Below are 26,962 nucleotides of genomic sequence, written 5' to 3'. Positions count from 1 at the left end.
ACCCCTGCCTTCAGCACCTGTGCAACCGACATGTTCTTGCAGAATGCAAGGGTAGGACCAATACCTCTTGGGCGAATGGTACCGGTGTCAACTCCTCTCGGAGTCGTACGCTTTCCTGATTACCCCACGAAGCCAGAAAGAAATAGTGTTCTCAAACACTTCTTTCTTGGTCACCCCGGTGCTAATGAAGAGGCGTTGACACTCAGGCCTGAGATGGCGAGTTCTCTTCAGATAGCGCCGTAGCACTCTAACAGCACAAAGTAGCACCTCTTCCGCATCATTACCTGTGAAGTCCTCTAGGGAGGGGATCGTGAAGGACTCGAACCTGTCGTCAGGGACCAAAGTGTTCTGAGTCTTCACTACGAAATCCGGGACGAAATAGAGCGTAATCGATCCCCATCCCCTCAAGTGTCTGACGTTAAATGAGAGACCATGAAGTTCCCCTACTTTCTTCACCGATGCCAGGGCCAGCAGGAGGACTGTCTTGAGGGTCAGAGCCCTGTCTGACAACTCCCGGAGAGGCTCGTACGGTCTTTGAGTCAAACTCCTTAAGACAAGAGTCACGTCCCACTCAGCAGGCCTGAATTCCCTGGGTGGGCAAGACCTCTCGAAGCTCCTCATCAGGAGGGATATTTCCATGGAAGAGGAAATATCCATGCCTCGCAGCTTAAGGAGACTAGAGCCAAGGCAGCTATGTATCCTTTAACTGCAGATACGGAGAGGAGCTTCTCTTGGCGAAGAAAGACCAGGAAATCTGCTACCTGCTGAAGAGTGGCTGTAAGCAGAGAGAGACCCCGTCTACGACACCAACCACAGAAGACGGACCACTTTCCCTGGTATACTGCTGCAGAGGACTGTCTGAGGTATCCAACTATCTCTGTTGCTGCTCGGTGAGAAAAGCCTCTCGCTCGCAAGAGATGGTGGATAACTGCCAGCCGTGAAGACACAGAGAATGTACTGCCTGGTGTTACCGTTCCACATGCAGTTGACACAGCAGGTTGTGCCATGGGGGAATTTCTCGCGGTGCCTCTGAGAGAAGAGCCAGCAGGTCCGGATACCAAACAGCCTGAGGCCATTTGGGTGCCACCAGAATCATCCGAAGGTTGCTGGTGACCAGCGCCCTGCTGATCACCTTGCGAATCAGACAGAACGGGGGAAAGGCGTACACTTCGAGGTTGCCCATGGATGTTGGAACATGTCTTCTGCAGGTGCTCAAGGTCTGGCACGACGGAGAAGAAAACTGGGAGTTTTCTGTTATGCCGGGTGGCGAACAGATCCACCACTGGACACCCCCACAGGTCGAACAGCCTTTCCACCACGTCTGGGTGTAGAGCCCATTCTGTCCCAATCACCTGATTCTGACAGCTGAGCTTGTCTGCCACTATGTTCCTCTTGCCTGGAATGTATCTGGCTGACAGCTCTACTGAGTGAGCTACTGCCCACTTGTGCACCTGCATCGTCAAATGGTGTAACGGGAGAGACACTAGGCCCCCCTGTTTGTTGAAGTATGCCACTACCGTGGTGTTGTCGCTCATCAACACCACTGAGTGTCCCATTAACAGTTCCAGGAACTATTGGAGCATGAGAAACGCTGCCTTGAGTTCCAGGAAGTTGATGTGAAGGTGCTTCTTGTGTCGATTCCACACATCTGAAACCAGCAACTCTTCCAGGTGTGCGCCCCAACCCTCAGTCGATGCATCCGAGAACAGAAGCATCTCCAGATGGGGAGTGTGCAACAGCACTCCTATTAAGAGGTTCCTGTCATCCAGCCACCAGGCTAAATCCTCCCTTACTTCCTCCGTAAGAGGAATCAGGAAGGATTGCGAATCCCGAGCCTGTTACCAACACTCCTTCAGTCTCCATTGTAGAGACCACAGATGAAGACGCCCATGAGGGACTAGCTTCTCCAACAACGACAGGTGACCAATCACGACCTGCCAAAGCCAAAATTTATCACGATCCCTAGATCGCCATAAAAGTCGAGCAGGTGATCTCTGTCCTGCAGCAACTGCAAGCAAGAACTCGCCAGGACTAACCATTCGTTGAGATACCTCATCATACGTATCCCGACTGAATGGGGCCAAGACGACACCAGAGTGAACACTCATGTGAACACCTGAAGGGCGGTTGAAAGTACGAAGCAAAGTGCTCTGAATTGGAACACCGTCCCGTCGAGGATAAAGCGAAGGTACTTCCTGCAGGACTGACGGATGGGCATTTGAAAATACGCATCCTTCAGGTCCACCAAAAGCATGAAATCATTCTCCCTGATGGAATCGTACACAGAGCACACCGTTTGCATCGTGAACTGAGTCTGGCGAATGAATCGGTTCAAAGGAGAGAGATCTATCACCGGTCTCCACCCCCCCGTAGACTTCTCCACCAGGAAAAGTCGGCTGTAGAACCCTGGTGACAGTTCTCGTACGATTTCAGAGCATTGCAGATAATGCTCAGCATTGTCTGCACTTCTTGCTTAAGTGCTACGTCCCTGGTCGAACCGGGAACGTATGTCTCAAGATGAACTGGGTGGGAAGTGAGGGGTGGCTTCGACTCGAAGGGAAGTAGATATCCCTCCCAAAGGACATCCACTACCCAGGTCTCGGCTCCATAGCGCTGCCTTGTTGCCCAATGGGTCGCCAGGCACCCCCCCCCCCCCCCACAATTTTGGCAGCAGGCAAGGGGGGGAAATGCCGTCCCTAGAGTTTCCCCTTTTGCTTACCCCCCTTCCCACAAGAGGAGGAGGGTTGAGAGGGGGGCTGACGCTCACCTCTCAAAGCGAAAGAGGAAGGCTGGGTCTTTCCCCGAGCTTCCTTTGATGGTGCCAACATCTTAGGGGCGGAGGAAGAGCTAGCTAAGCTCTGAGACTTAGCCGCAGTTGAACAAGACTGCCCAGAAGTCTTCATAACTGCCTGGTGTACTAGGCAGTCGCTGTCTTCAGCTCTCCGCTTTTCCACAGCAGCATCCACCATCTCTCTAGGGAAGAGAGAGGAGGAACCCAGCAACGGTCCGTTCCTGAGACCCACTGCCGACTCGTGACCAGCCACCTTGGTTACCCGATTCAGACAGTGTCCCTCCTCCTCAGTACCAGGTTGGCCCACAGGTTAGCCATCTGGTGGGCCAGGTAGGAAATCGCCCCACCTCCAGACTGACAGAGCCTCCTGAAAGCCGAGTCTTCCCCAGGAGCTATAGGTCCCAGGGAAGCTGCAACCCTGGATACTGTGGGGGACCACAGACCCAGCCAGGAGACGGCCTGGAAGGCTGCCATGGCGGTAGACTCCAGAGCCATTGCCTCTTGCTGTGTGAACCAGAGGTTCTCCGACAGCAGGTGTTGAAGAGGCAAACTTGGAGTTAAACGAGCCAACTCCGGGTCAACCTGATTGGTCGGAAAGGGGTCTGACAAAGGCACGTAGAAGCGCCGCTGGCGAGGCAGAGGAGGAGGGAGGAAGCTTGTATGACCTGCTGGCCCTAAGTGAAGTTTCTTGTCCTGAGACAAGAGCGTTCCCCTGGTCCAGCACACCGTCAGCCAAGGAAGACCAGGGTAACCCTACAGATGCTCTGGGTTCCTTCTTAGGATCCAAGAACGACTCCAACCTCGATGGACGTCAGAGGGGCCAACCACTGATCCTTCCCAGAGGTCATTGTTCTGACGGATCAGTGCAATGACCTCTGCGAAAGACCTCTGTATCTCAGGAGTGACTGCGTCCTGAGGTGACGGACCGTCAGGGCCATCCAGGCCAAGCCCCTCCCAACACACTCTTCCTTCAGCAGGAAGAACTTCGCCAGACCACCTGAGATCTCCTCTAACCACTTGAGCATACGACCTGTCTGGTCCTAAGACCGAACCAGGCACATAGGCTCTCGTGGCCAGACCGAAAGAAGTGCACTCCTCACGGTCACCGGTTTGCCTCGCTCCTCCCGGTGTATCCCAAGGAAGTTGAAGGAATAGGTATGGCAGATCTGACACTCCCGCTCTGTCTACCGGCAGACTGAGAGGGCTGCAGGTGATCACCAACCCGCGGTGATGACCGGTCTGCAGGTCTAGACCAGCGGTCTCCCTGTGGAGAAGCGCTGGCCCGAGGACGGTAGCATCAATCTCTTGCGTCAGGGGAGCTGCTACCAGTTGCCTGGACCGTCTGATCACGCTGGTGTGATCGGCGGTTGGGCAACTGGTAGCGTCCACCAACACAGTGAGACCGAGCACTGACCTCACGACGCATCACGGTCCCAGAAGCAGCCGAAGCTGTTCCCGGGGACCTGGGGGACCTCCTCCCAGTCTCGCCTCCTGAATGGTCTGATGGGGCTGTCATGTCAACCCTGGGTACCGGGTGATCATTACACGAACAATCACCGGTCAGGCGAGAGTCACCTGGGCGACTTTTACCATCCTTCCACCCCGTGCCTGGGTCCTGGCGGTGAGCATGCTCAGCGGCCTGGACTCTGGCTGCACGGTCACCAGCAGGTGACCGTACACTTTGTGACGCTCGCTGGCGAGCACCCGAGATGGTTCCCGCTCCAGAGGTGGAACCTCTAGAACTGGGAGCAGAGGTACCAGCAGTGGCTGGTACCTCTACGGTCCCCGTCTTTCTTTTTCCTGGGGAAGGAGAGATGGTTCCCATTCCCAAAGGAATGGGATGACCAGTGGAAGGCCCACCTACGATGAGACAGACCCTTAGAAGTCTCTGTGTGAGACTTCTTAGGGCAGGGCGAGACCACCACCTTCTTCCTCAGCTGGGAAGCCTTGGAAGGAGAAGAGGAGGAGGCGGCAGAAGACGACGACGACGACACCTTCCTCTTCTTCTTAGACTTCCTCTTCACCAACTTCCTCAGGACAGCAGACAGGTCTCTCATCCAGGACGGGGCTGAAGCGGAGCAGCAGCATTTCCATGGGCAGGAACAGGAGCAGCAGGCACGGTGACAGCAACAGGGGAGAGCTCTTGGGGCACTCGAAGTTCGGTGGAGGAGCGAGGACAGCAAAACCTGGGGGAGGAGGATGATAGTACTCTACCTTCGATACATGCGGCACTGGTGCCTGAACTGCAGCAGTGGGTGTTACCATTGTCATATGTTGGGTGTACACCAGGTGTGGTGGTGCCGCGTACCCCGGTGTTGAAACAGTTGTGGTCGTCATCGACTCCACCACATGAGTACCTGGAACTGCTGCAAGGTGTTGGAGCAATCCTTGAATGCTTGGAGTGCCAGGAAGACTCAGCAATTGCCATACCTGCTGTAGACCCCACCCACGGAGGCAGACAAACCTGAGGAAGAAGCCATAGCCGGGTAAATAGGGGGAGTTCCTGTCCCCCCCCCTGAGCGGACAGAAGTTCCCGAAAACAACTCCGGGTCGGCATGTCTCCCCACTTCCTCTGCACTCGACAGATCAAGTGAAGAGGTGGAAAGAGACATGTCTCCCAAAGGGGAGACAGCGAGTCGAGGAAGTTTACGAGGAGGAAGGAAAGAAGATGACGTGTCAGTCACCTGCAGCGTCAAGGGAGAGCTTTCCGGCAACGCCTTTCGTATCTCCCCCACTGCTCCTCTGACCAAGAGATACAAGTATCACAAGTTGTACATTCTCGCCCTCTGCATCTTGCACAGAGGGCATGAGGGTCTACTTCGTCACTGGAGCGGAACACTCCATATTTCCTGCCCCCCCACTCCAGGGCATGTTCTCTGGGTGGATGGGGGGCATAAAGGCTTATCTGATTCGTTGGTTTGCATGGTTCTTACAAACAAACACACAAATAATATCAAATAAAAATAAATATTCAATAATGTATACAAAAGAAAGAAATTAATTTAAAAAAAGCAGCAATCTCGCGACAAAGGCGGGCAGAGAGGGCATATCTGCACACGACGGCGGTCGAAAGCAAAGTGGAATGTTTACGTCCAGTCAGGCAGGACTCAGGACTCCCGACTATCGGACAAGCAGTTACTGCCTAACTACCTTGTTATAGAATCTTACGACCGAGTTCCAGTTAGTGCTGAAAGTAATTCCTTATGTAAAGGACCAATGGTTTGTATAACACGTAGGAACAAACTGAATTTTAATTGTAACGTACTGGTTAGTTAAGGGTAGGAGCTTCATGGAATCAGTGGTGGATCTAGAATCTTTCATTAGGGGCCACTTAGGATTATCATACATACATGTAACAAGTACACACATATGATACATATATATATCAATATATATATACATATATGTATGCACACATGTATATACACAGTAGTAGTAGTTGTACAGTTGTTGTTGTTGAAACAATCATTAACTAAGCAAATTTTTGCTACTAATAATTTATAGAAAGAAAACAATGTTCTGTTATTCATATCCATGGGAGGCGTGGGCATGTGACCAGGCCTCCCCCCCTCTATCTGTCACTGTGAGGAATTGCTGATAGCTCTAAAATATGCAAAAAACATTAATGTGAAGGTTGTACTCATACAGTGTCACACTCAAATATGTCCTATACATCTTACAGCTATTCCACATAGTTCCAAACCCAAACTAACCTGTATTAAGTGTACACTTGACATTCACTTTAAAAGATTTACTATTTAAAACTCTATCACATCTAAAATGGTAGCATAAAAAAAGAACAATCATAATACGCAATGTAATGTAATAGATAAGTAGACATATGTTAAGTTGATGTTACTAAAAAGTTACCTAATGATAGCTTTCCTCCTGGACCCCAATGCTTAGATTGTGGCTATGATGAGGTTATCTGTAATTTTACTCCTTTCCTATGTTAAAGTTCATGAGATCTGTCTTGAACATGATTAAGACTCCTCCCAAAATCACAGAGTAACTTTTTCACCACAAAGGGGCTCTATACACTTCCCCTTTGGAACTCCGTTGTTTGTAAACCTTACATCACCAGTTTTTTTGGAGGACTGTTTTTTGCTCTAGGCTTCTATAAACCACTGTAGGCCCAGCAAGAGATTATAGGTGGAACAAGATGTCAGTGAAGGAAGTAGTATAGATGTAGGAGAGGAGGTAACTATTTTTGGAAGGGGGAGGGGCACTGGTCCTTGAAAGAGAAATTTGAAGGGAAGCCATTCACTTTGATGCAAATATGCAATTAGTAGGCATTTGACATTCGCAAGGCAATATTCCAGTACATATTTTTGATCCCTGTTGTAGATTAATTTATTCCTAAGTTAGCGATATGTTCACAATAGTTAATGTAAGTGGCATAAAATATACATTATATAATACAGTCTCAATACCAACCTCAAAGCAGGATTCTTCTGCTCACTTTCGAGTCCCGTAACGGATTCTTCTCTTACTGCCTCTGACACTTCTGTTAAAAATAAATTCGGCATTAAAATCACACTTGCTGTATGGGTCACTGTATATATATATATATATATACATATGTGTATGTATGAAAATGGAGTAAAAATTCAGTATATTGTTTTAATACAACGCTACACAGAAGCTTCATGCAGTTTATATAAAGGGGCACAGTTTTTCAGAGCTAGAATATACTACCTACGATATTCTACAATATTCTACGCCAACTAAAATATCAAAGGGGTAAGCCATGAGTTTAGATTTCCATTTTATTTCTGCATCTTTCATAAGACATGCTTCTACTTTTTTTCATAAATAATGAATTAGTATTCACGAGCCTTACCTCCTCTTATTCACGTACATTATCCTCAAACTTATCCTTTGCACCACCAGACCAGACCCTTCCCTTCTCACTGCACCACCAGAAGCAACACAGGATTGTCACTGCGTCTTATGAACGGTGCTTCATTCGCGCTCTTTTTAGAAAGGTTACAAGCTGATATTTTGTATGTCATACTAAGTCCAAAGTCTAACGCAAGCCAAAAGCTTCAACCGTTTGTTTGCTAAGTCACCTGGGAGGCCCTTAAACTGACCATTTGAAATCGCAACAATTTAAATTGTATGTTTCCTAAGTTGCCTAAGAGGCCTCCACACCAACCGTTTCAAGCCGCAAAACCTTAAAATGTATGTTTCCTAAGTTGCCTAGGCCTCGACATGAATAATTTCAAACCACAACTCCTTAATGTGTGTGTTCTTGTCACCTAGGACAAAACACTAACTGTTTCAAACCACAAAACCTTAAACTGTATGTTCCATTGTCTAAGCCCTGACACCGTCTACCTGTTTCAAGCCACAGTGCACCACAAATTCAGTCAAATAACCAGTTACATGCCAAAAACAAAATCAGTCTAGTCTCATTTTCAGTTCAATATCCATCCATTCTTCCAACCCTTAACATCAGTTTCACTTGCAGTAAAGTAATGCATTCCTAATGTTCATGAACTTTTAATGCCAATCATGATTATGTTTGTTTCAAAAGTCATGTAATTCTATGATAAAGAATGATGTCTTTTAGAACTAGCTTTTTTTCTACCTTTTCAGGATGGTAAACATAAAAAATTGACAGTAATATGTTAATGTTCAATATATTTTTTGCTTTTATCATTATTTTCAGTAATTCTCATGTTAGGGCAAGTACAGGCAGTCCCCGGGTTATGACGGTCTCGGCTTACGACGTTCCGAGGTTACGACGCTTTTCAATTATATTCATCAGACATTATTTCCAGGGTTACGACGCATGTTCCAGGGTTACGACGCCTACAACGCTCATCTGGCAGATGAAATATGACACCAAAAATGCAAAATAATCAATATTTGAAGGTTTTTTTGATGAAAAATGCCATAAGAATGCAGTTTACATAGTTTTCAATGCACCCAAAGCATTAAAAGTAAGGTTTTCTTAGGATTTTTGACGATGTTCCGGCTTACGACGATTTTCGGCTCACGACGCGTCTCAAGAACGGAACCCCCGTCGTAACCTGGGGACTGCCTGTATACTAGACATAGGCTAAGCCCCATTGTGTGCCTTGCATAGCTCATTGCATGTTGTACTAAAGGTTCTTCATTTAAGCCTCAAGTACATTGCTCCCTGCCTTTTACTTTTCATCTGTTCATTGTAGTCTACTCCCATGCAGCTGTCCAATTCTCCAACTTCCTTAACTTCACCTGGTTCCAGTTTTCATGTTACTGAAAATTAAATACTTTTGCATGCCTATGAGAGCCCATAAATGTTACTTAAGAGATTTTTCCTAGTTAATTTAAAATAAGACTAGGAGCAGATGCAGAGTAGGGAGACAAAGGTAGGCATGAGAAATCCTAACTTTTCCTAGAATGCTGTGTCCTGACCTAACCAGACCTTACCTTCCTAACCCACCTGGGGGCTCCATGCCCTGACCTGGTGTGGGGTGCCCCCCCCCAAAAAAAAAAAAAAAATAAAATAAAAAAAATTAATATCTCTGTCTCCCTACTTTGCATACTACCAAACAACAGCCGTTTCAAAAGGTTTAAGTGATGAATGCCTAGACATAATACGCTAACTGCAAGAAAATAAATGCTCCTACGTACAGTTGTAGTATGGCTATTGATCTTAGGTTTACGTTCATGAATTTATCCTCACTTCAAATCTTGAGAAATAATCTGATTCTCAATATGGCAAGGTTTCAAAACATCAACCAAGAAATCATTTCTTTTTCCTTAAATGGGTAACTGCTGCATTTGTCCACTATGGTCTTACTTGTCTGTTAATGTTTTGTGTTAGAGAATGTAAATAAAGTTGCGAAATGAAAGTTACTTGTTAGTCAAAAAAGTAAGAAAAGACAGGTGCACAAGAAAATGGAATTAAAATAAAAAATAATTAGTGCACCAATAAATTTATTTTTATGATAAAAACAAAACTTGTTAAAAGTTGCAACACCACTGTTAGTGGATGTCATTTTGCAACAAAATTGAAACTCTGCATTTAAAGGAAACTAAAAATTCAACAAAATAAATGTAACAAAATCTCAAAAATCAACAAAATTGTGATGTTATGTTTTGACGTATATGCCTTTTCTGTACAGCCTACCAGTTGCTGCCAGGTTATTGTAAAACTGTATGCCAATGTTTAGAATTTCACCTACAGTATACAGAATAATTCACGTAAGAGATCAAGCGTTCACAGTGCCCTTGTGAATTGCTGTCAACAAATTAATGACTACTGTGAGGAGTGCAAAAGGCGTTACCACGGATGTGATTTGGAACGGGTACGTGCGTCAGTTAAGCTTCGTGGGTGGAGAGGGACTGAGTGCTGGGGTGCTACTGGTGGCATAGGATAGCCAGAAGACTACTCTATAAACGATTCTGCAAGCTTTCAAGGTCAAGTGCAAGACTATTCCAGGTGTCACGAAAGTAAAATATCGGCATAAAACAAGAACTATGTCTTTCTTAGAATTAAGATTCACTAACCTTTCCCAGTACATAAAGCAATACAGCTTAGTATTAGATTATTTTTCCACCTTAGCTATATGATTTTGTGCCTTTAAACTGGATTACTGCCACAATGTGCAGGAAATCTGCATGCCACAATTATCATCAGAGACCATGCACATGCAAATCACAAACTACAACATAACCACAAATTCATGGACCGACATAAAGTATAATTACATTTTCACAAAACACATATGACATAATGTATATAAATTATTATGCTGCATACAGTGTTACCCTTATCATATAACAAAGTTTAAAGAAGAATGAGTAATTGTATGGCAAATAAACATTTTCAACACTACTTTCTCAATAAGAATTACACAGATGAGAAAATTGTTTACTAAAAACAATGAATAAAGTAGATAAATGTTAGAAGGATATGTTAATGAGTACAGCCAATGTACGAATACGTACGTATCTAGTTTACACCACAACAAAAGGCATGAATCCTGGATATTTAGCAAAATTTCCTGATGAAGCTTATCGATCAACAAAGCAGAAGATGAGGAATAGTTAGTGCCTCAAACTACCTACAATTATTTAATTAGTGGCTTAAACCTATAACTGGAATCCTTAGTGTACGAACTTTATGCCCTTTCTAAACCCGCAACCTCTACAGAAAATTACGGAGTTAAACACATAAAAATATAATACTGATGATAATGAAACGATTCTAAACTGAATACAATCTTTGGAGGGAATGTCACTCCATGGTAACCGAACTGCTGCGTTACACCCCAGGAATAAATGGCGTCCGACCAGAGGAACCAGCACCGTCATCATTAATATTAACAGCACTTCGATTGGATTTTAAACCTGCAAACGGATAAAATGCCGAGGGACGCAGAAGGCTTCCTGGGGGTGAGAATGGACTGTACGATCCCTGGGGTGGGAAAGCTCCGCCGTTTGACGGAAACACGTGCGTATGAGAGGGCAAGCCGTGGCTATGTCTGATAACAGTGCTCTGTGATGGGTTGTAGTTGCCACGAGGAAAATGATTTGAAGGAACTCTCCTCCTATCTGGGAACCAAGATTGAAAATTATCTTGGTCTGCCCCACTGTTCGTGTTGAATAAGCTTGGGTTGTTTCCAGCGCTAGGCTGGTTCTGAGGAATGGTGTAATTGGCCTCCTCTGCTCCTGATTCAGCCTCATAATGAGGCTCTGCATCTGGTTCAGGTTCTGGCTCCGGTTGAGAATTTCCATACGAAGGATTCAACGGATTAAGAAAACTAGACTCAGCGACAGCTGATGTAACGTTGGAGTCACCGATATTAAAGACCGAAGAGTCTTGTGGAAAAGAGTCGTCTGTATTAAAAACCTGGAAATTATTATCAGTCTGGGGTGTCATACCTCGCAGTTGGCTAACGCGGAGGAAACTGGGATCAACACGCAGTATTCCAATGGTGCCGGTGCTGACGGAATCCTGCAGGACCTTCTTGACCATCGAGTTACTTCCAACTTCACCTGACTCGCCTGTAATAAGAAACTTCTTGTAAGTGACCTGGATAAAGTGACTCAAATTTTTTTTAATACGCAATATTTTTTGTGTGAAATGTAACCATTGCAGTGGGCTTATACAGCATTAAGAACACCTAGTACAGTATGCATATTCACATGCAGCTAATTCTAGCATGATACAAAATTTCACTTGTGTCTGATGTCATGGTAGGCACTGGTTATGAAGAAACACTAAGGATACAATTCTAATTCTGGATTAATGATGAATTGGAGATTTGTTTTCATGGTATAATGCTGGATATGATGTCATTTTGAAGCTGAATGCTTCTACTTTTAAGGTGACTTTTTAAAAAATGGAAAGGAACACACTTCAAGGTCAAAATGATGAGATGAATTCAACCAAAAACTTTTTACAGATGACATCATTTGATGTACATCGTCAGAACCTCAACAGCTGGATTTGTCAGCAAGATACCTTTATTAAGCCTAAACAAAATAATGCAATTTACTGTACCTTCAAATCCATAGCTTGTACCCCATGTGGTGCACTGTAGGCATTACTTAAGGTTCTTTGTGCCATCCCTTTGGCCCCCAGCTGCAAAAGCCCCTTTCATTCCTTTCACTGTACATTCATTCATATTCTCTTCCATCTTACTTTCTGTCTCCTCCCCCAACAACTGTTTCAACATTATTTTCAGTGTTGAATGACCTCATTTGTCAAAGTGCTTGGCCTTTGGCCTGAGTTGTATATTGCAATCCGCAACTTGCTACTAGACTAACACCAGAAAAAGTTACAGTACAAAGTACTCAGTCATTTACCTGTAGGAGCAGGAACTTCTCCGGCTTCAGCTTCGTGCGCATTTTTGTCAAGGATCACCTCCATCGTTGCTAAAAGCTTTCCCTCGCCTTGTAATTTTCTGGAAAGCAAATGAGAGATTTATAAAATTTAAGCTTGGTCTGTTTCATGGGAAGCCGGAGATATCTATGTAATGTGACCATAATGGCATTGATCTACCGTATATTTCGGCGTATAAGTCGACCCTTTAGCCCCAAAAAATCATGCCAAAATTAGGGGGTCGACTTATCTAACGGTAACAAAAAGTGAATCTTTATTATTTTGGCATATCGATACAGGAATCCAGGCTTTACAGTTAGCTAATAACAATGACAGCCTTATTGAGGTAACTATGTATGTAAATACCAGTATTAAAAACATTTCACACTGTAATACGACAATAATAATACATTAGAACATCCATTATCTTAAATAAAATGAAACAAATCAAAGTAACTTGAAAAAACCCCAATCGCACAGCAAGTGTAAACATTGCGTAGCTATTTGTAGTACAGTAATTGAGAAGGATGCGTTCACTCTGACAGTTTTGTATTTACCGGGGTATTGTTCAAAAACATTTATGGTATGAAATCTTTATTTATCACTTTAAATAAAATAAAAAAAATTGTATTTAATAGTAAATATGTATTTAAAATCCTTCAAAATTACTTGACTCATCGTCACTTGATTTAAACAATTCATCAGACAAATTATCATTCACGGTTTCATCATAAGGATCCCAGTTTGAATCTGAATCAACTGCAGGTTCGTTTTCCCTCAAATGAGCCTGTTTATGCCATAGAAGAACCAATGGTCAAAGAATATTCCAACATAATAATTAAATACCGGCACGTCGTTTTAACAACCCAATCAAAACATTAACTTGAGTGGCAGTTTGTACATACATATATATGTAGGCTGTTATGCAGCGTTAGTTAGCGCTTTGTTTGTTTACATTACACTCGAGTAACGTATCTTTCGTTTCGTCATTTCTAATCATATTTGCCGGTATTCATCTTTCATATATTACACAGATTTGTTAATATACCGAGTATATTACCTGTATTTCTTATGGTAAGTAGAGCAACATACGTACCGTAATAACATTCAGGTTATTTTATATGATACGTTTTACCCTGCTGCTTATTTTGAGCGTACGGTTGGCCTCACATTTTATAGGTCGACTAATATACCCGATATTAGTTAAAATCATAAAAATTTACTTATACGCCGAAATATACGGTAGTTGCATTTCTTTTAAGTGACCTGTTGCATGTTGCTGGTATGTTTTATTGGTCCATATTTATAGCAAAAGACTCTCTTAATTAAAAAATAGATACTACTAGTTTTCAATCCAGAATGAGACCGGGATGTAAAAACGGAAGTCAGCCACGTTGTAGGTCAGCTGTGTTGAGCAAAAGCAATGCATGCAATCGTGATAGGAACGATTTTTTGAAAATTTGCAATGATATTGTACCTATTAATCCTTTCAATATGGTAAACATTTGCAGTGTATTTGGATGCCGCAATAGGTCAAACCGAGACAGCAAATCGTATTACTCAGTCCCTATGGTTGTGAGAAATCAGGGAGATGAAACTTATGAGGTTAGTGAAAGGAGAGCACTGTGGATTTCCAGGATAAACTTGGCTACTTTTCAGCCATCATGACGTACAAAAATCTTCTCAGAGCATTTCATTAGTGATGCGTGTTGTTAACTGTTAGTGTAATTAATGATAATTATGAATAAATAAAGAATCCTAGGGCATAATATTTCACAAAGTAATTCATTAACAGCCGCTGCGTTCTCTGTCAAATGATAGATGATTTTGATGTGCTAGAAAGTTATTTTGGTGAAATCTTTAAAACTTTTAAGTAGTGGATAGTGAAATTAAACTGTGTAAATTTAATAAAATACTTGAACTGAAAGACGGACTCGCTCCAATCTCCAATGGACAACTTGCAAAAGGAAAAGGAAATCAACTTTAAAACAATTGACAACGAGGTCCCAAATGTGTAATAATTACATTATCATAAACAGATAAATTCCATAGTGATGTGTGTTGCTAACTGTTAGTGTAATTAATGATAATTATGAATAAATAAAGAATCCTATGGCATAATATTTCACAAATAATTCATTAACAGCCACTGCATTCTCTGTCAAATGATAGATGATTTAGACGTGCTAGAAAGTTATTTTGGTGAAATCTTTAAAACTTTAAGTAGTGGATAGTGAAATTAAACTGTGTAAATTTAATAAAATACTTGAACTGAAAGGCAGACTTGCTCCAATCTCCAATGGAACAACTTACAAAGAAGAATCAACTCTACTAGATATCACTCTACTAATATCATGCAGACGAGAAGGGAAGTAGAACCACAATGCTTACGAACAACAGTCGTAAGAAAAGACATACAATCTGTCGCTGTCTCACACCATTATACTAAGTGGACAAGCGGGAGATAAGAAATGCACACAAGGATGTCTCTAAAAGTGTCAACGTGTCACTCACAAAAAAACTATTTGTGCAACATTTTGCCTATTTGATTTCTTCAATATCAACATTCACATGAACTACAGTATTTCATATGTCCAAAATCGCATTCACTGTTTAAATCTATGGAGGGATATTTATTCAATTGCATTTCAAAGTGTAATGAAGACAACTATCCCTTTATTATTTACAAGTTTCAGTTTATTTTTATATATCTTTCACACACTGCAGGCTCCAGAGAGCCAATGTAATTAATTTTCTGCTTGTGAATTGTCCATGCTTGCCATTTTTCGTGGTATGGTTCATAGTTCCTGAGAATAACGAAATTTGATATTTCCTTTGTTTAAAATGCTTGACCTAAAAGTTGGTGGCAGCTTATCAGGTGCTCGTCTGCTGTGGCGTCAAAGGAAAACTATCTATGTTCATAGTAGCATGAGTCTTGAAATGGAGAAGCAAATCCATAGTTATATATGGGTACATATATTTAAAAATAAATCTTTACAGAGGGCTTTCAGGAATCTGTTCAGGAACCTAACAGATTCCTGAAAGCTCTCTGTAGAAATTTATTTTTAAATATATTTGTACTAAGACATAACTGAGGATTTGTTTCTCCCCAAAGACTCTGTTACTGGCACATACAGATTAAGTATAAACATTGTGTACGTACTCTAAGCTCAGTGCTAGGGATAGATTACTACTGTGCTAGTTGCTTTTCAAGTAATGAAAAGGATTAAACATTAAAAATCCCTGTTTATACAAAGTCATAACATTTGAATTAGTAGGAAATATCGATTTTAATTCATAATTTCAGTGGAAGCTCGAATTTCACACAAGCGACCAAATTGTGAGGATGGCTGTATATCACTATGTAAAATGCAATACACAAAAGCTTGAGAATTATTATTTCATTGAAGTTTTCAATTGCTGTGACACTTTTTCTTTTTTAAGTAACATAAAATAACAAATGACTGGGAATGTAATTTTGAGCAAAGGGTAATGTAGGGGAAGTTATCAATGAGTTCACTTGATTTTGAAAAAGGAAGATTCAATCCAAGCTTCCTATGTGTCTGAAATATATATTTTGAGCTAAATAAAAACCTATGATATAAAATGACACTAAAGCTTCCAAAACACTTCATTGCATTTTGCTCTCACTCACATGTCCTTGACAGCTGTAGCCTCGTAACCTGGAATTTTCTGGACGGCCCCTTCGACTGAGCGTTGGACTCTTTCTGAAAGTTGGTTCCATGCAGTGGAACCCTTCTCTGGCACTATGAAGTTGCTTCCCACATCGGTAAGTTTCATCTGGACGTTGTAGTGGAGCTGAGGGGGACGAGGTGTTGTCGTGTACACGAAGGGCCGTCCATCTGCTCCACCTGAAAAGAGATTACGTATTCATTATGTTATTGTTTTCTAGTTTCAAAACTACAAAAATCTATTTAGCTCTTCGTTTCACTGTTACCGGAAGCTTTCATATTTTCTGCTTCATATTTAAAAATAAATACTCTTTCCTTATAGTATGTACTGTTGACAAGCTGCAATAACAGTAAACAGTGCATTGCTATACTTACCATACTTGCTACATGACCTGATGCACACTCGCTCCGTCGATATGGCTGGGACGGCATCATGTTTGCGGATTTTCTTGGACACGTAGTTGATGACTCCTCCCTTGATTGGGAACACTAAATACAAGCAATCGTTGTCTGTGAAACTCAGGTCCTGCAAAGACAATGCATCTTTACTTAGATGTTTTAGTTGAATTTAATATTTTGTGTTATTTTTCACTAATAGTAGGCAGTCTCAGTTAATAGGGTTACAGTTTTATGGTGCTTGTCTAGCACCATAAAATTGGCAATTTATAACGCGATAATAGGCCGAGTTTTGTTATCGGCGCCAGAAGGTGCCAATAATAGTGCCATAAATTGCCGGGTTTCAATTAATGGCAGTTTTTGCTTATCAGCACTCTGGCAAGAATGAAACCCCACCAGTAACCAGTGACTGCCTGTATAGTGTTAGCCTCTTAAGCTGTCAGTTACATATGGGGTCTTGCCTTTGCTAAGTGGTAAAATCTAAGAAGTAATGAAGGCCCTACGATATAACCTACACTGGAGCAATGATATATCACAGTTAACAATATAATTTAGAGCTTCAGATAGGTTATAATTCATACTTATCATTCAATTTAAGATACTCTGGCCTTCTGCTAAATGGCAAAATCTAAGAAGTAATGGAGGTCTTATGATACAACCTACACTAGAACAATGATATCTCCAAAAACAATAATAAATAAATATAATTTAGAGCTCTAAATTACACATACCACTCCATTCAGTTATCTGCAAAGTACATACACCAGTTCTAAAGAGATAATCTTGCAAAATAACCATTGTGATACTAGAGCAATCATGACAACTCACAGGTAACAATGATGAAATAATTCTAGCCTAAGGTAAGCTTTATTTTACACTGACCACTTAATTTAAGGAATTTATCTGCAAAGTGCATCACTGCTAAAAATGTGACCTAAGATAGTACCATCATGATATTTTAGCTGATAAGGATATCTGTTAATCTAGGAGGTATGTACGTATGTACTCATGAAGTACGTACTTATTCAGAGAGCTATACAAATCAATAAAAGTCAGGGAAAACTAATGCCATGATAGACCATAACCTGGAACTGGAAAGTACTATATGTGCTTACATAAGGTATCCTAGCAAAAAACATTTGAATATGAGAGGCTACTTACACAGTACAGTAATCATTCACGAGACCAATACAAATCAAGCAAACTAAGGCAACAATACGTAGTTTATAAGCAAGGACTGACAAGTACTATGCAGTACTTAAATACAGTATGCTAGCAAAATACTGTACCTACTATCTTGATAATAAGTATAGAAATCTGTTAAGCAAAGAAGCTACGTACTTATTTAGTAACTACTGTACTCGGAGAGCAATACAAGTCAAGCTAAGGCAATGATCACTTTATAACCTAGAACTGAAAAGTACTAAAATGTATACTATTATACTTACATATTCTTTATCGTTGGAGACCCTCTTCCTCACAAAACTGAAGGTGGCAACTCCGTCAACTATTTTCCCAGTGTCATTCCTCACTCCCTGATTAGGGTCCACAATGGGCGGCGTATACCCACGGACCCAGGCGTCGAACATGAAGACTCTGCCAGAACGCTCCACCCAGCCCAGCACAGCGTCAGTCAGGGACTGTAAGTTTATATTATTATTATTATTCAGAAGATGAAGAACACTATTCATATGGAAAAAGCCCACCATGGGGGTCATTGACTAGAAATTCAAGCTTCTAAAGAATATTGTCTTCATTAGGAAGATGTAAGAGGAGGTAAAAGGAAATACAGAGAGATGAGCTCTCAATGAAAAATAAATTCATAAATATACAAGAATGTATTAAAATGCAAAGAGACAGCATTAGAGTTTTAATGCAATGCATCTTTGCTTGAACTTTTGAAGTTCCAATTGCAAGACATCCTCAAAAAGACTGTTTCACAGTCCAATGATGTTAGGAATAAAGGATCTATGGAACTGTGGTTTCATATAATAATAATAATGTGTACTGCACATGATATAATAATGTGCATAGGTACAGTGGATCCCTGTATTCATGGGGGATGAGTTCCAGAACCCCTTGTGAATACTCAGAACCTCTATAAAAACGCTAAGAACTGTCTATTTTGTTCATTCAAACTCAAGACAGTCCCACTAAAAATGCTTATATCTGGCTTTTTAAGTTTTATCACAAAAAGTGCATTTATTTAATCATGACATTTATATGAAAACACAGTAATGTAGATATTTCTCATAGAAAAATACCGCAAATATGCCAATTTCCCGCAAATGATGGGTAGATATGGTCCACAGAGAAATCTGCAAATGCGTGAGGCCATGAATATAGTGGGTCCACTGTATTGCATTTGCAAAAAATTCACCATTGCAAAGTTTAATACAATCTCATTTTGAAAAGGACACTAAGCAGTACTGAACACTCTTGATGAGTTTACATTGTAAAATATTTATTTTTTCATCAACTTGTTAATCTATTTTTCCTTTTTTAATAAGTGATCTCTTCTTTCAATATTTCCTATTAGTATTACCTTCTGTTACTTCTTACATAGGAATGCCACATTCTTTAGAAACTCGAATTTCAAGTCAGTGGCCTCTGAGATGGGTCTGTTCTATATGAATAGGGTTCCCCTTCTGAATAATAAGTTTTGGAGGTAAAATAGTGTTTGATCTTCATGTAATCTGTGAGCAAATTAAGACTATCACAAAACAGTTCATTATTATTCAGAAGTTGAACCCTATTAATATGAAACAAGCCCACAGGGGCCATTGACTTGAAATACAAGAAGCTTCCAAAGAATGTGGCATTCATGTGGAAGGCGTTGCAGAAGGTAACAGTAGGACACAGAAAGAAGAGGTCAATTATTAGAAAAGAAAAATAAATTAATAGAATAACAAATAAATAAAAGTTTCAGTACGAGAAGAATTGCTTTAGGGTACTACTACTACTAATGCATTGCACCCATGCTTGAACTTCTGAAGAAGTTCCAATTTCACAACATCCTCCAGGAGACTGTTCCACAGTCCAAAGGTGTGAGGAATAAACGACCCCTGGAATTGAGAAGTTCTAATCTGGCTCTTGGCGAGAAAAAAGGATCAGGGATCAATTGTGATCAATTCAAGGGTAGTATAAAACAGAGAAACATATCAACATACCATCCTGGTGTTATCTGAGAAGCCAATGCCAGTCCAACGATCAGCATGTTTAGTCTCAACGATGAACTTGATGTCGTCTGTTTCCTCAAAGTATTCCCACTTGGCGTAGTACTCACAATCTTGCCCAATTGTACATGACCCTGGATACTTCCAGTGACCACCACACCAGTTAATTTCGTCGGCTCCAGTGGTTTTCGAAGTTGCAGTAACTTGCTCTGAAAACAAATAGGACAGGACCCCATTATAGTACATTACTAAAAAAATTACTGTTTTTGCATTGTTTAAAATTGTAGCATAAAACAACTGGAATATTACAAACAAAGAGAGCATGACCCTATTCGAGTATCAAAAAGTGACTACGTATTTATTAAACTTTTGTCTAGACTTATAGATAAGCAATCAGTAAATAAGGAACTTGGAAATCATTATTGATGACTGAGACTGAATAATTCTTATTCCCTGACAGGAGTCATATTTTTTAAATTAATAAATGGACTGATTCCTCCAAATGGATATCTTAGTTTTAAAAGCTTATATGAAAAAAGTACATACATACTTGTTTATTTATAAGATACTGATCATCTTGCTTTTACTGTACCTCTGTACATACTCTCTTTCTTTCATCTTGGTTCCACCCTCTCCTGATAATTGTTTCATTGTGTAACTGTGTTGAGGTTTTTCTCCTTTCACACCTTTCAAACCTTTTTACTCTCAGTTTCCCTTTAAAAACTGTCAGTACTTCACAAAACATTATTAACCTGTGCACTGTAGGCAACAGCTCAGGCCGTCGTGGCTTCAAAATCCATCAGCAACATGTTTTGATTGGCACAAAATACACATAAGTTACCCACTGAAATCTCAGTTTCTACTGCCATACATAAAATCAAATTATGCACTAGAACAAAACTGCAAAGTATAGAGGGAACTGGCAATCTGTGGAGAATAGTGCAAGAAGGTTAAACTGGTCTTTTGTGATTAACTGGACATTCCAAGGGTTAAACAACTCACCCAGGAAATTAAGAGAAACGACACCTCTCTGATCACGCTGGCCATGGTACTTCAGCTCGTCTGGACGGTAGAAGTTAGGGATACCAGGAGTGCCAGACTCAAGGCCAGATTTGGGGGAGTGGACGTAGCTTCCTTCTTCCTGACCTCTTGCCCATATGACATGCATCAGGGAGTTGGTGATCGGATGATCCGTTGGATGGTCGCCTAAGGAAGAAAATAATAAAAAGAAATCTTTTTAATTCATTTTTCATAATGTGTGCACAGAGGTGTTCTGAAGAGGTTGCTATCAACTTTCTTTAGCTAGGTAAGTACATGTAAGGGAGAATAGAGAAAATATGTTATTGCACTAGTACACGTAGAAGGTTTATTTATTGACAACAACAGTTTTTGAATTCACAGTCCACCCAGAATAGAATATTGTCTAGTTGGTGGAACATTTATTCAGAAACAACGATAAATTGAGACAAATATTTTTCATCAAACACGAGAAATGAGTGATTACTGATATTTTGATTTAAACTGGGTCTGACATCACAGTTCCCAAACACATAATAATCATTCCAGTCTGTAAGAAGCTCAATCAGAGTATCTGCCTCCACTAAGTGATTAGCACTGGTAATGTGACAGTCTGTGTAATTTAAGGATGCTTTGGGGACTGGCTTTCCGACAAGTAAAAAAAGACCCTATATTGTAGCCTGAAATTGAAGATTTTCTGGATATCTTACAGCAAAAAGCCATTCCACAAGTTCCTAACTGAAAGTAACCTGTATTACTTCACACTTAACATTCAATTTAGGAGATTTATCTGAAAATGTACCAAGTCTAAAATGGAAGAAGCACAGCTAAAGACAATTATAACAGCTGATGGGTACAGAAGTCTCTTAGGTTGAGGTATGACTACAGCCTCCTATCACAAAATCAATCTGTAAAGAATCATCACGAACACCGACCCTCAAGCTTTCGTCTGAACAGAATGGTTGTCACTCCGTCCGCCTCCCAGCCCAAAGCAGCGGTGATGGAGTCTTCTCCGCCCCAGAACTCATCCGGACGAGGGGTAGATCTGTCACGCGTGTAGTAGTCACCAATACGATAGACGTCTCCCCTGGCCGAACCGATGATGATGTCCGTGCAGTCCATCGCGTGGAAATCGGCCTTTGGGACGAAAGGTGACTTCCCACTTATGGGTTCTGAAAGGAACAGAAGTCAGTCAAAGTTGCACATAGATATTGCTGTAGTACAGTGATCATTTGTAGTGTTTATCTATCTATTATTATTACTATTATTATTACCAGTATTGCACCCTGAAGGCAATAACTTGCGAAGCTTCAAGTCAAACCATCAAAGGGTTCACTAGGTATCTCGAAACTCTCTGGTACTTAATATGACGAATGATACAATGCAAAATTATTCTTTAATATCGGAGGTGAGAAGACATACTTTAACTAAGCCTAGTATTTGAGAAAACTATCGAATTTGGTGCTGAAATAATAAATTTTGAGAAAATTGTAATGCAGTAATTAAAACATCAATTAAATGTGAATTTATGATATTTTAAAAATAAAACTTACATGGGATGAAATTTTAAGACTAACATTTTATCTGCAGAAAGAATTTTTCTTTTATCTTCAATACTTTTGAAGATATAAACATTTGAACAACGTTAGGGCTGGGCAGGACCCCCTGAAATGGGTCCGTTTCCAGTAATGACTTCACTTGGCTCATAATTATTCATAAGATGAACCCTATTCATGTGGAACAAGCCCACCACAGGAGCCATTAACTTGAAATTCAAGCTTCCAAAGAATATACATAGTGCTCATTAGGAAGTAATAGAATGTAAAGGGAAATACAGAAAGAGATTAACTTATTAGGAAGAAAAAATAAATGAATAAAGTAATAAATAAACAGATATGTGTTAAAATGCAAGGAGAACAGCATTAGGATATACCAATAGTTAATTTTTACAACTGTATGCAACAATTGTACTGTCAAGTTTGAATACTATACAGGCTGATATGATTGAAAAGCTACATAGTAAACTTAAAGTAAAAATTAATAATCACTGTATTACAGAGAAAGTTTGTACTGTGCTCTTTGCAAACTTACAGTGCTAATGACAGGAATCAATAACTACATTAGAGGGAAATTAGCTAAGCATGAAAAATAACCATCAATGACAAAGTCAGTTTGTGCTGCAGCCTTCATAAACTTAAAAATGAGTCCTCATCAGTGTTTACTGCCCTGTGCAAGTTCTGCCTTGTCTCCTATTCCATTCGTAGCCTCATTTTGTGCCCCTACTACAAGTTTTTATCCTGCTGTTAAATTTTTTTTTTCTTTTTTTTTTAAGTGTTCATCTCAAACCTCATTATACGTTCAAACCATGTCACTCTTTGAGAACTTGTGCATTATGTACTACCCTAAAAGAATTCTTGTATTTTAATAATTGACTTACATTTATATATATTTATTTACTCATTAGTTAACTTTTTCTGTTGTAATAATTGATTTCCTCTTTCTGTATTTCCTATTACTTTCTGTTATACCTTTCAAATGAACACCATAAAATTCTTTGGAAGCTTAATTTCAAGTCAAAGGTCCCTGTGGTGGACTTGTTCCATATCAATAGGGTTCATTGTCTGAATACTATAATAATTAAAAATGACTCAAAGTAGCACGAGTCTTGAAATGGAGAAACAAAGCCACAGTTACTATGTATGGGTACAAAGATATTTAAAAATATATCTAAAAAGAGCTTCCAGGAATCTGTCCAATTCCCGGAAGCTCTCCATTCAGATTTAGATTTCTAAATGTATTTGTACCCATGCATAACTGTGGATTTGTTTCTCCAATAATAATAATAATATAATAATAATAATTGAGAAAAACTGTCTTATCACAAGAGTATACATAACTTTCTAAGGAATCCACAATAATAGAAAATATGTTAAGAGTTGTTCATCATTTAAAAACACTTATAAAGCTTTCAAAGGGGTTCAAAATCTATTATACACTAACTCTTAAAATTTTTTTATTATTGGACTCCTTAGAACAACAACAACAACAACAATAATAATAATAATATAATAATAATAATACCAGTCATTGAGAACTCCCCATGCTGCAGGTGCTGCCAACAATGATCACCAGAGTTACCCATTTTTGTCAAATTTCTTTTCCTGACTATTTTTTCACTCACCTACGGCAGGTTCTGCTTCAGCCACAGCCTCAACCTCAGGCTCAGACTCGGACTCGGCTTCGGGTTCTGCGTGGGCACCTTCGCCGCCCGAGCCGCCATCTTTGACCTCTTCCGCCTCGCTCCTAGACTTGAGGAGCGGGACAGCGAATCGTGCGCGTCTGATGATCACAAAACATAAAACATTGTTATTTAATTTTACATTTGTAACTTTATTGGCAATACCGTGGTCTTGAGCCCCCTGTAAAAGCTTCAGCAATAAATGTCTGATGATCACAAAAAGGGAAAACGAAAGATATAATTTAAGTCTTATGTAGGGAATGAAATGAAATGAAATTGAGGCCAAAGGCTGAGAGGAGCTGAAAAGGGAAACAGAGAGATCCAAAGTCTGGACAGGTGTCACAGGAAGGATACAAAAAGGAAAGTAAGATGTTTAAGTCAACGTATTGAAAGAAATGAAATGACCGGTATTTAAAATTGAGGCCAAAGACTAATAAGCACTGGGACCTATGAGGTCATTCACTGTTGAAAGAGAAACAGTAGAAAGGTTTATTGAAAGTTGCAATGGGAGGAAAACCTTTTGCAGTTGAAGAAGCACTATGAAACAATTGTTAGGAGAATAGAAGAGAATGCAGAATTTAGGCCAAAAGCCAAGTGCTGAGACCTATAAGGTCATTCACCGCTGAAGGGGAAACTGAGAGTGAAAAGTTTGATTGAAAGGTTCAAATGGAAGAGAGCCTAGCAGCTGCACTATGCAACCATTGGTTGGAGAGGGTTGAGGAAAGTAAGATGAAGAAAGAAAGAGAATATGAATGGAGATACGGTAAAAAGATGGAAGGGCTGCAGCTAGGGCATCTAAGGGACGCTGCAAAGAACATCATGTAATGCCTACAGTGCACTGCATGAGGTGAACTGATGGCACTACTAACCCCCTACAGGGAAGTCTACATATATGACTTGACTGGCAATACCTTGGCTCTTCAGCCCTTTGTAAAATCTTGAGAAATGATTTCAGATTCTGCATGACCGCACTTTCAGGGCTGATAGCAACTAGCACAAAGAAGACGTTTCAAATATCTTTTTCATATTTTTAATGAGCCGTCAAGTTTTGTCACTGTACAGGTTAACCTTATGGATATGTGTTTTTTAATACAATACTGAAACTCAAATGAAAATATAAAGAAACATCAATAAACAAAGTTTGGCTTTTTCTTTATGAAGACAAATATTCTTACAATACATAAACACTATGACTGAAAGGAATAGGATCACCTGCCCTTTTCCCTATTTACTAAATAGCACCAATGTCACTATTATAAGCTCTTGTTCAAAAAGTTTTGAAGTATGTTACAAAACATTTTAAGAGTGATTATATGTACATACAGTGGTCCCTCTCTATAAAGAACAAATGTATTTTCTACCTGGAGTATGTGGCAACTGACTCAGCGTCAAGAATATCACATGCAAATGAATGACAAAATTTTTAAAGTGAACTTCTTGCAGATACAGGTCTCTCTGTATAAGGAACAAATTATCACTTACCTAGAGTGTGTATCGCGTTTCCCTCTGTTATTCGGAATCAGCAATCCAGACAGTCGATCTGTAAGTAATTATTACGTCAAATACTTCTGTATGTGATGCTCCTGTTGAATACTAAAATATTTTTCACTTGAGTGCACCAGTGAATCTGGCTAATGTCTGCAATATTAAATGTCACTGATTTATCAATTCATTTATTTTTTATTGGTCACTCAGCATGGTATGATTTAATCCGTAAAGTGAAGATGAGTGGAAGATAAATTTGACTGCAAATTTTCAGACAAAAGTAAACTTGTGATTCAATAATAATTTGACATTTGACTCGAGCAGATGAGTGTCAGTGATATGTATCTGAAACAATAATATTCACAACTGTCGTAATTATCTTTATATTTTAAAATAAATTTTTCCAGGAATGAATGAGTTTTATACAAAGTGAAATAATAGTTTTAAAAAAGTGTCGTTTCCTTGTGAAGTTAGTAAGTAGTATATGTACATGTTTACAACTCCGAAGCGTCAATACTAATGTAACTGTCATGGAAATGATTGAGTGACATCAAAGAATTGCAAGAATGATATTCAGCCATTTTGCAGCTAAAAATACAAGTGATATATACATTCTACTTTGTGTTATTTTTGTACAGTTTTACAGCTATGTATTCAATTAAGAATGAAGATTTACAAAAAATGCAGTTTATTCATGAAGTCAGCAGGGCCTCTGGAAAAATGACAAAAAGTACTATACATGTACAAATACTTCACTTTAGTGATTCCATTATACAGCATTAACAAGTACAGTACTCTAAAGTACGTTGATAGTTTTTTTACAGTAGCTACAGCAGAAATCAATACTGTATTCTCAATTTATTTATCTCAATTTATTTACCCTCCTTGTGGCTGTACTGTAACAGACAATTATTAAAAAAAAAAGTTTTTAGCTTGAATGTGAAATATGTGTATGTTGAAGATGACTATAAACTATAAATTTTAACAAAAAACAAGACTTAAAAAATCTGGCAAAGTGCTAGTCATTACAAATGTTAATTGTGATATGCAAAAATTAGGCAAAAAAACAAAAAACATGCAATGATAAGGCACCTACCTGCCAAGGCATCACCTGGAGAGGTAGATTGGTAGGAGGAGAGAGGGAGATGAGGAATATGAAATGAAAATAATTAATAAACTACTGGAAAATGGCAAAACATGAGGGAAAACATTAGGTACTGGAAAACAATAGTCTGCGTATAAAATGTGCCTGCAATTACTGGCTAGGTTTTTTGCACTTTGTTACAAGATGTTGAGATAATGTACGACATAAACTATACAGTATTTTACATGCAGTCCTATTTT

The 26,962-nt window shown here is 40.1% G+C and overlaps 1 protein-coding gene across 9 annotated transcripts in view; it reads right to left on the bottom strand.

Moving 5' to 3' along the window:
• LOC135199408 (uncharacterized) overlaps positions 1 to 26,962 on the bottom strand; it is a 309,751-nt gene that overhangs the window by 9,599 nt on the left and 273,190 nt on the right. For 8 of the 9 annotated variants that reach the window (XM_064227412.1, XM_064227413.1, XM_064227420.1 and 5 more), the window contains 11 exons: positions 25,616 to 25,673; positions 24,077 to 24,234; positions 21,831 to 22,067; positions 20,881 to 21,084; positions 19,873 to 20,087; positions 18,151 to 18,342; positions 16,682 to 16,832; positions 16,270 to 16,486; positions 12,599 to 12,696; positions 11,672 to 11,794; positions 7,229 to 7,298 (listed from right to left, as the gene is read on the bottom strand). In XM_064227412.1, the coding sequence (XP_064083482.1) occupies positions 7,229 to 7,298; positions 11,672 to 11,794; positions 12,599 to 12,696; positions 16,270 to 16,486; positions 16,682 to 16,832; positions 18,151 to 18,342; positions 19,873 to 20,087; positions 20,881 to 21,084; positions 21,831 to 22,067; positions 24,077 to 24,234; positions 25,616 to 25,673 (1,723 nt within the window). Of the gene's footprint in view, positions 1 to 7,228; positions 7,299 to 11,671; positions 11,795 to 12,598; positions 12,697 to 16,269; positions 16,487 to 16,681; positions 16,833 to 18,150; positions 18,343 to 19,872; positions 20,088 to 20,880; positions 21,085 to 21,830; positions 22,068 to 24,076; positions 24,235 to 25,615; positions 25,674 to 26,714; positions 26,730 to 26,962 lie in introns of all 9 variants that reach the window. The other variant, XM_064227419.1, reaches the window with a different exon arrangement.

This window comes from Macrobrachium nipponense, chromosome 25 (assembly GCF_015104395.2).
Source record: "Macrobrachium nipponense isolate FS-2020 chromosome 25, ASM1510439v2, whole genome shotgun sequence".
Classification (NCBI taxonomy): Eukaryota; Metazoa; Arthropoda; class Malacostraca; order Decapoda; family Palaemonidae; genus Macrobrachium; species Macrobrachium nipponense.
This window is presented reverse-complemented; position numbering and strand designations above follow the sequence as displayed.